General features: G+C 32.4%; 1 protein-coding gene across 1 annotated transcript; it reads right to left on the bottom strand.

The window, feature by feature from the left end:
• Positions 1–7,100: 7,100 nt before the first annotated feature.
• LOC108343752 (glutamate decarboxylase) lies at positions 7,101–10,526 on the bottom strand. Its single transcript, XM_017582118.2, has 6 exons — positions 10,262–10,526; positions 9,919–10,123; positions 9,521–9,721; positions 8,918–9,386; positions 8,399–8,451; positions 7,101–7,829 (listed from the first exon to the last, which is right to left on the bottom strand). The coding sequence occupies exons 1-6, from the start codon at positions 10,354–10,356 to the stop codon at positions 7,353–7,355; spliced, it is 1,500 nt and encodes a 499-aa protein (XP_017437607.1). The 5' UTR covers positions 10,357–10,526; the 3' UTR covers positions 7,101–7,352.

Genomic DNA, 10,526 nt, shown 5'->3' with positions numbered 1-10,526 from the left:
GTCCATGCACATCCACAAATGTTTGCCACTTGAATACAGTATCGATGATATTGCTGACATTGTATTTTCATCAAGCTTTAACTTAACACTTTTTCTGTCTTTCTTATTACGTTATCTCATTTATTACATTTTCTACTCTTTTTTTCTTGTTTCCCTATCTCTCAGCAATCATGTTTCATTCCTTAATGCCATAACAAGTTCAATTAGCAGTGAACGATCCATCACGATAAAGGTATTACTCTAACATACTCTTTTCCACAGTGATAATTGAATCTGTGAGATCAAGAATATAATCTCAGTTTTCAGTACTGAGCTGATCCTAATAGATTATTCTCTTGTAGTTGAAAGGAGTCAAGTAGAATATTTTGAATTATATCAATTATATTTAATATTTCATCTTCAAAATACATCAGCCATAGGTATATACATGCATGAGATACTTCGAGTTCAAAAGTATGGAGTGAGTAGAGTGAACATATAAGAAAGTGAAGCTTCTGACTGATAATTTCTTCCATGATTCTGACCCTGGTTCAAGTGTGAGTCATGGTGCATCATCATCTATTATGATAACACAAATCCATACAATTTACATGCGTATTGATTGATGTTTTTTTGTTTCAATCACAGATATTTTTCAGTCTTGTGGTGAAGAATAATCCTTCTCACAGCAAAGTAAATCTCATCTTTAAAAATGGTCACTTGTATTACAATGATGTTTTATAGCTTTAATAAATATTTTGATGTTATCTCTACGAAAATAAGATTTATGGGATCAGTGTCGGTCCAAGGTAACATCGTCCTTATGACTTTAGTATTATTGATCACGTGCTTTAGATTGAAACAATCTTTTCTCGTGAATTCAGATATTTTATTGGATTTTTTGTATTATGTATATATTGTGTCTTTAAAATATATTAGTTTTGATATTTTAAAATATTAAAATTAGTTACATTTTGAAAGCATAATACCAAGAGTTTAGTAAAAAAATTATTTTTACGTTTCTTGAACATTTAGAAATTATAATTAAATAGCCTTATGATTGACATTTTTTTCTGATAAAAATATCTTATATTTAAAATTAAGTTTAGTTTGTAAGTATTAAACTATTTATAAATTTAACACATCATTTATATAATAAAACTATTTTTGGAAAATACATGCATTGATAGTGCCATTTTTTACACTCTCATTTTAATCATGTGTTTGGGAATTTGTTAGATCCATCATAACAGTTATTCCTCGTAAACATGTATCATTTAGAGAGTATAATATAATATAAAAAAATATCTTAAATCAATTTTTTAGTTCAATTTTTAATTAAAAAAAGAGTAAGCACTATATTACACTTTTGATTGGTCAGGTTAAAGCTCTAATAATTTAGATATTTATTTTTGGCTTAAATGCTTACTTCGTTTCATGAGGTGAATTTCTGTTTAGTACCCAGTTTTAAAAATGAAGACATTGGATCTTTATGTTAAGAAAAATATATGAATAAGGTACACAAGAAAAAAATAAGTTTAACAAATCATCAAAGAAAAAGCTGAACAAGAGAGAATAAAAACTGTACAACAAAAGAGAAAAGAGAAAAAGTATGTTGCTGTCAACTTAACGAATAAGACCTTATTCATACATTTTAACATTAGAACCTAATGTCTTCATTTTTAAAATCGGGTACTAGACAGAAATTCACCTCTTAACACGAGAACGAAGTAAACATTTAAATCTTTATTCTTCAACGTAAAAAAAAATGCACTTGTTTAGAATAATTTAAAAAGCAGATAAATAATTAAACCCTAATCTTAAAGCATTTCAGCCATATGAAAACTAGCGTAAAAAAAGGGTATACAAAGTTTGTTGTGAAAACCACATGAGAACTCTTTGTACCTTTGTTCCTTTCTCCACGTAAGGTTACTTTTCAGTATCCACTGCAATGTTTACAAGTGGCAAGCTCAATGATTAACACTCAAAACCTACTTTTCACTAAGCAAAACACTTAAGAAACTTAGGGTAGATATACATCTTTCACAACTGATGGTCTTTCCAGAGTGAATGGAAGTAATTGAGATATGAGATTTAGGATTCCCATTGAGATATTATATGAATTAAGCATATGTACGGTTTATTTAGTGATAAATTTTAAAAGGAGAATGTGAGAAATTTTCAGTTAATATTGAAAAGATATAAGATTGATTTAAAGAATTTAGGAAAAGGGAGAGAGAGTGTAGGTTTAACTTTTCACAGATAAAACTAATAACTAAATAAAAAACTATTATTTTTAATTTTAAACTTTAAAATATAAATTTATAAGTTTTTTTTATTGTTCACATTTCTCAACTTTTAATTATTAGTTTCATATTTAAACGAACCTGCTGAACCATCACACATGCAATTTGTTGCTGGCAAGTCAAAAATAAAGTAACACTTTTGAGTTCAAGTAATGCAACATGAGCTGACCTGCTGGATTAGAATTGAATAAAGAAGTTGGAAGAGTCAATTTAGCAGTTAAGATTTCAATTCTAAACCCTTCCTTAGGTTTAAAGAATAACATGTTTGTTGAGGTTACAATTATTATATTAGAATTCCATATTTTGGTTTACTAATAAAAAGAGGGTAAGTAAACAAATGATTTATTTATATATTGATATATTCAGTTTTTTTAAGTACATCCTAAAAAGAGTCATATTACAAAAGATGAAAATAAATAGGGGATTATTGCTTTCAAATTTCAAAAGAAAAGGTAACACACGATGTTAGAACAGGAAAACAATTTTAATTAGTATATAGAAGTCAAATTGCAGCCATTTGATTTTAAAATCGCATTTTTTTTGTTTTAAAAATCTTAAAAAGAAGTATTACTTTTAAATATATTCTACTTTTATATTAAAATCATATCATTTTAATTAGAAGTATTACTTTTAGTCAGACGTCGGAAAAACGCACCCAAAACCCCTCCTGTCAGTCATTTAAAACACACTCAAAATCCTTTGCGCGGACGCCAGGTGTCAGACAACGAGGATTCTAAAATCAGATAGTGGAAGGCAGGTGTCGGCAGAAGAGCGGACGCTCGTTTGGACGTGGGAAGAAAATGATTGTTTCTGAAACTTCTGTCCCACTCTCCTCTGCATGCACCCTCCTTCCCAAACTCTGAACTTTTCATTTTCTCCCCCTTCTCACTAGAAACCCTATCTTCTCTCTAAGAAAACTCACCCTTCCTCTTCTCCGATCATCATTCAGGCACCGTAGGAGCATTTCCGGCGTCCCAAGCTTCTACTTAAGCCGAACAGTTCTGGATTCTGAAACTGGTAAGTTTCTCGTCCCTAGCTGTTCGTTCGTATGAACATGCAAGCCAAGCTCTGGTTGCATGCGGTCACCTTATTTGAACCAATCTTGGTTTTCTGTAACTTGTTTTAGTTTGAAGAGTTTGGTTGAGCGTTGAGGGTAGAAGAAATCTTATTTCCGCGAATTGAGTTTTAGTCTGAAGGACATACGTTCACACTAGAGGTAAGGGAAGCTTATTTAATTTAATTATATGCTCGTTTGCACGTTCGTTGAAAATGAATGCATGTTGCTGAGTGATTAAATGTATATGAAGTATAAATGTTGATAGGATTGTTTATGTGGAATATGATTTATTAGTATGATATGAGTTGTGCGAAGTATGCAAATTGATTATGATATGAATTTTATAAAGTTATGAAGTTATAAGTTCAGAAAATGAGTTTGAATGTAAATGGATTCTGGATATGAAATTTTCACTATGATAAAGTACGTTCGTTACTGAACGGTCATGACCGTTTGGTTTTCCTAGTGAACATAGTTAAAAAGGGGATTCTTTCATTTGGAGAGAATCCTAGTGTAGGACGAGCGCCCTCGTGTGGTAATATTGTGTTTGAGCGTTCGGCCAAGCATAGTTATGCCTGAGTCTAATGTGATAAACCCAATATATATTTATATGTAATTGTATATTATTGTTGTTCGTAAACACTACGTCAATAGTAACTTAATATATTTATCAAACCTTTTATTAGAAGTTTATTAGTGCTTGGTCTTACACCTAGCGCTCACACTGAGTAGTGCTCGGTCTTATACCAAGCGCTCGTACTCATTTCTTGTATAATCAACCTTGCTGAAATAGCGTTCATCCAATTTCAGTAGAATTTCCTTTACCGTGTTCGGTCATTGACTGGCATTCGATTTCTGTATATGAATTATTCTAAATATGGTTCTTTAACGTCTTGATGTGTCTATAATCATTGGATCCGGCCTAGAGCCTCCGTACTTGATTTATTCTTTGAGTCTTGGTTAGAAATTACGAGAGTCAGTTCATTCAACTGATTCACGTGATAAATAGCGTTCGTCATATGGTATATGATTGTACTCGGTTCATTCCTAAACCTAATAGTAACTCTCTCGGTCTTGTTCTGATCTGGAACGGACGACTTCTTGGTCTTGTCCATAGTGTTCATCCTCGTTCTTAGTGAGGACTGAACGTTCGGTATTTGACTGTCTTAACATTTATGATAAGGATGAAAGTAAAATGATGGATAATAAATGATGAAGAGTTTATGAGATCGAGAAAACGTTGTGAAAAATGAACGAGCGTTCTGGGGAGGAACGACTCATGTATGACTCTTGAAATTGTAAAGTATGAATGTGGTAATGCTTAGCTGGCGGTTCATCCTGATGTTCCGTGAGTACTCGTTCTCACGTAGAGGAGGGTAGGTCATGTGTGGGAACGGCAGGAGGTCCTAGTCCTTAGGGTTACTTTGGACAGAACGGATTAACCTCGGGTGGCAGCTGATGAGAGTATTCCAGTTACTACATCACCCGGGTGCACGAACGTCGTAGCTACACAGAATTCATACCGTCCGGACAGTCAGTCTAGTAGTAGGCCTTGTTTGAATCGCATGATTGAAATGTACTTGATGTGTTTGAATTTGATAAACGTATGTTATTACTTGAATTAAATTACATAAGCTTACCCTGTGTTTTCCTTGTGTTGTCTTGTTGTACGTCCGTCTTGTTATTGCAATGATCATCCGTGTGGATGTTAGCAGATGGAAACGCGCTACTGGAAGAGGCGCTGGAAGAAGGAAATTTGGAGGAAGAGAATCTTATAGAAGTGGAAGTGAAGGCCGAGCCATAGGAGCGTTCGGCTAGTTTTTGAGTATTTTATTTTGCGTGGTGATCGTTCGATCACCCCTCTCTTATGTTCTACTTGACCGTTCGGTATTTAGTTCTTTGAAAACCATTCGGTCATGTTTCTTTTATCTGGAACAATTAAATTTGTAACTTGTGTAAGGCCGTTCGGCCGTAGCCGTTCGTTGCTTAGTTTAAGACTGAACTGATTTATTATTAACTGTAATTAATTCTATTATATGATTTTATTACTGTATTTTTGGATGTTACACTTTTTCTAAATGTATATATAGATACGTTTGTCGTTTTAGCATTTTACTGTTACTAATCCGTAGTTAAACAAGAAAGTTTACAAATCCCACTAAATTAAGGAAATTTTCATTATTATTACGCTTTTAATTAATGTTATATAAATTCATAATTTATGTAATCAAATATATTTATATAAATAATTCTTCTTGAGGTGGAAAATGAATGTTGTATATTCTTAATTCATTTAATAATCTTCAATAATGTGACTTGTCGTAATAATATATCAAACTATTTTTTTGATGAAAAAATTTACCAACCTTTACAATTCAACGAGAAATTGCACATACCTGGACTTTGGATCGGGTCAGAAACCTTCATAGACCATTCTTTTAAGTATTTATATGTAATGTATATAGTTACAATCTTTTGTAGACATGGTTAAAAATAAGTAATTAACTTATATAATATTTGAGTTAAACAAATTGTTATTTTTAATATATTTACTTATAGAAGTCAAATTTATAAATAAACAGAAAAATAATTTTAATGAAATGATTTGGCATAATTCTTTTTATATATTAGATTATTTAGTAAATGGCTAATATATTATATCATTATTATAAACTAACAAACTTTCGAATTCGATGTATTTAATTTTTTATGTATTATGATAAAACTGTTACTTTATTTCCATATTTAAACTCATTAAACCAAATATTTATTTACAATTTTCAAATTATACTTTTTAGACAAAATAATCACTAAAATGTTTTATTTACTTTTTAATCTTAGACAAATTAACTGTAAATAACACAAGCATAAAAAAGTATAAAAATACTCATGCAAACAACAAAAATCATCTTATGAAAAATGTTAACTTCTATAATTATTATCAATATGAAAATTCTCTTCTTTAACTTAAGCTCAAACAATTATTACATCAGGTCAAAATATTAATCCCTAAACACTGTAACATAGACAAAGAAAAAAAAACTTGGATTAAAATACTCTCCATTTATAATTATTATTCGTAAATCATTCTAAATTTTCATTCTTTTTAATTACTCACACTAACAATATAGTAAAAATTTGCTACAATTATAGTAATATATATTATAATTCTTTTTAACATATGGATTACTTTGTTTATCCAATCCAACCGAGGAATATGATTACAAAAAATAAATGTAAAAAGGAAACAAATTAAAAATTTTAAAAACTGTTATTTATAATAGAAGAATTAATGGACAGTGCATATTATTTGTAGTTTGATTTCAATTATTCTAAAGAAGAAATCATATTTACGCTACAATCTTTTATAATATTTTTTTTCCCACAACTATAAAAAGAAATTTGCAGCCAATGATAATATCTTTTATAATACTCATAACATGTCTTGCAGGGTACCTAATATCAAATTCAATGTAGCCAAAGTTTTGCAGTCTCTTTTTCCAATTGTTGATCAGTCTGTAAGTAGCTTCCATTTAAGCTTTCATCCTTAACATAGTTACTTGGACTACAATACAGTATGGATCTCTAAAATAAAAAATCTAGTATTTTGAAAATTAATCAGAGAACTATATTATGTATTAATTTGGTTTTAGAAATATTGAGATACAGATTAATTTTTGTTGTAATTTATTTTATGCTACTTTGAATTGGTTGTTTGTTGACTTTATCACTATAATTATATTATGGTACAGCTCTAATTTCAATAGGATAAAAGCACAAATATCATTCATAAAAAGTGTATCTAAGTCTGGTAAGAACAGATACAGAAAATTACCACCTCAAAAACCAGAGAGAAAATTTCCTTAGACAAAAACAGATACGACTATAAGAATCTGTCATGCATTGCCGTTTCTTATTGCTACATAGCCATCACAAACACACATGCACATAAATATGAAAGCAGCACCATCACTCTCAACAAGGTTATCAAAAACCAAGATTTGGTAACCCTAGCATGCTCCATGTTTCTTGCCACCCACAAGTCGCTTCCAGTACAAAACAATCTCTCTCTGAGTTTCTGTTGCACTCTTCTTTATCTTCTCACTAGCCTCATTAGTGATGGCTGTGATATGAGCAGTTTTGTTAGAGACAGTGCTTGGAAGTGAGTCCAAGAGCTTCATAACTTTTTCTATGTCAGAAACAAGTCTCTGAGCCAAGCCACGGCTGAAATCCTCCCTGACCACCACCCTTAGGACTGCAATGTGTTGTGCATCTGGTGGCATTGTGTAGGCTGGAACTATCCAGCCAAATTTTCTCAGCTGGTCTGATATCTCAAACACTGAGTGTTGGCTACTGTCTTTCAAAGAGAAGGCCAAAAGGGGCACCCCTATATCCTTGGAGATGATGTTAAACTGCCCTGTTCTCTCAATTCCCTCTTTCAGAACTCTTGTATTCTCCAAGCAATTTTCCATGATGTTTTTATAACCCTTATGTTCACAAATATAACCAGATGTAATGTCAGAAAACAGATAATGACACAAGGATAACAGTGTATGATCATCAATTGTACTATTCACATAATGAAGCAAATATAGGACAGTGTTAATATCATGTATAATGCAGCTGTTATTTCTATAATAACAATGTTAATCAAGTACCCTCTTCAAAGACATCTTCATTAGGACATGAGAAAATAGAGAAACAACCAAGAAAATTGATGCAACCCTGCATTAATATAGAACATTGATGTTGATGGCTGTAACTGTGTTGAAAGCCATTCTTCTCATGAATTTCATGTTAATGATTTGTTAAAGATACACAACTCTAGGGTCTCATGGGAAGACTCCTATCAGAAAGAGAGAACCAAATCCCATATGTCTCATCATACAGCTATAGCTGAAATATTTAATTTCATTATTGAGTTCCTTATGATAAAAAAAGGCAAATGGAAAAGGTAAACATATATAAATAACCTCTTTTTTATGGGAAATTATGCCTTTGTATATATCTTGGAACTTAAAATAAAGATGCTGGACCAAGATGATAACATGTTTACCTCAAAGCCAAGACGAATAAACTGGTAATATTGTGCAATAATTTGACTGGATCCTGTCAAAAGAAATACAAAGAAATGGGAGACAAGAAAAGAAAAGTATCATAAGATATTCAGATGATTGGAATAAAAACCAAATAACATTAATTGAGGTCCCAATGCTTATTACTACAAAAATCTAATAATCAAAATACTTAAAGAATTGGATCAATGTACACAATCAACATTAGCACTTTAGCAACTTCATAACTTCATAACAATTCTCTATCTAGCATCAACTTTTTTAAGACAGCAAGGGATAATACTGAATCAGATATAACATAATACTAAGCTGAATACGGTAGTTGCTGCATGTATGTAAACAGAGACAGAGAGAAATAGGTTTTCGAAAATAGCTTTCAATTGCATTTTGAGCTGAATATTTTGGCAGTGAGACATATTCGAACCATGCCTAAAGAGCATATAGATATAAAGATACTAATTGCATGAAAAAATCAAAATACATGTATTAATTCATCATACCTTTAGAGAAATTCAATGTGAAAGTGGGCTGATCAGAACCAAGGTAATTGATGTGAAAAACAAGTTCATCTGGCAAGTCATCCTTACTCTTCCAGACAACCCAACCAACACCAGGGTACACAAGACCATACTTGTGACCACTAACATTGATGCTTTTCACCAATGGCAAACGAAAATCCCACTCTAGATCAGGATACAGAAATGGAGCAATAAACCCCCCACTGGCAGCATCTACATGAATTGGGGTATCCCAACCTGTCTTCTTGTTCTTTTCAGTGAGAAGTTCATTGAGAAGTTTCACATCCTCAAACTCTCCTGTCATAGTTGATCCCAAAATGGCTGCAACACAGATGGTGTTCTCATCCACCATTTCAACTGCTTTCACTGGGTCCATCACATAGTATCCCTCAGTGAGTTTCACTTCCTTGAGCTCTACCTCAAAGTACCTTCCAAATTTTTCCCAACAAACCTGTGAAGAAAATTTCAAAGAACACACAGGATTACATATTTACGTGTGCCTGTTTCCCACGACATGATCATGCAGCTAACACAATTTAAAAGTTGTTTAAAAGTTCATAGCATCAAGCACAGTTCGAGACCCACCTGCACATTAGCCCCAGTAACTATGTTAGGCTTGTCATATGGTTTGCCTTCTGCTTTTCTCTTGGTCTGCCATTTCCTTTTAAAAGCCAAACCTGCTAACATTATCGCCTCTGATGACCCCACAGTTCCCACACCTACTGCTGTCTCATCTTCATTTATAGGAGCGTGGAATAGATTTGCTATTATATTAACGCACCGATTCTGCAGAATTTAACAAAATGAAACTAATCAGTCTTTAACTCTCACACTTCATCCGAAAATAATCATAAAATGATACATATACAAAATCAGTCTTTAAAACCCTGACTTTAAAGTATTGAGATACAACATGGACTTAAGTGTTATATTATAGTCATATAATAGAGACACCAAACTACTCAGAGAAGGAACACACAAACCTGGAGCTCAGTGGTGACAGGGTACTCATCCATGTCAACATAGTTCTTGTTAAGTGAAGCCATTATGAGCTTGTCACACTCAGGCTCCATCCAAGTGGTCACAAATGAGGCCAAGTTGAGTCTTGGTGTGCCATCCAGCATCAACTCATCGTTTATAATCTGATAAGCAGCATCCTTTGGTATTGAATTCTCTGGTATCTTGAACCTGTTGAATTCATTTCCATCCCAAACCCATCAAAACAAAGAAACCTCAGAAATCAAACCAAAACTTCCTATTTTCTTGTTCTCTATGTTTTCTTCCAACAAAACTAAGTGTGAAGTTCTAAGAAAAAGGAAGATATACCTGGGAATAGGTTCACGCACATATCTGGAAGCAAAGGTAGAAAATATGCTCTGTGCTTGTTCATCTGGGTGTGTAGCAGTGGATGTGATCACCATTTTGGATGCTTTCTTCCGAGCAAATGCTCCTACGAAGTGTGAAATCAGAACTATAAAGATAGAGATCACCGCTTACAGTATAAGAGTGGAGTTTTCTCTTCCTTTTCATTAACATTTAATAAATAAGGAAGAAGAAGCACTTTTAACAGTTCCATTTGAGTAAAATCTAG

This window comes from Vigna angularis, chromosome 8 (genome assembly GCF_016808095.1).
Source record: "Vigna angularis cultivar LongXiaoDou No.4 chromosome 8, ASM1680809v1, whole genome shotgun sequence".
NCBI lineage: Eukaryota > Viridiplantae > Streptophyta > Magnoliopsida > Fabales > Fabaceae > Vigna > Vigna angularis.
Note: the sequence above shows the minus strand (reverse complement) of the source record. Positions and strands in the feature narration are given on the sequence as shown.

Excerpts from the sequence above, each read along its gene's own strand:
- LOC108343752 (XM_017582118.2), bottom strand. The coding sequence starts at position 10,356 with ATGGTGATCACATCCACTGCTACACACCCAGATGAACAAGCACAGAGC. Across the intron at positions 9,722-9,918 it reads CTGTCACCACTGAGCTCCAG|AATCGGTGCGTTAATATAAT; the intron begins GTTTGTGTGTTC and ends TAAATTCTGCAG. Across the intron at positions 7,830-8,398 it reads TTATTCGTCTTGGCTTTGAG|GGTTATAAAAACATCATGGA; the intron begins GTAAACATGTTA and ends TGTGAACATAAG.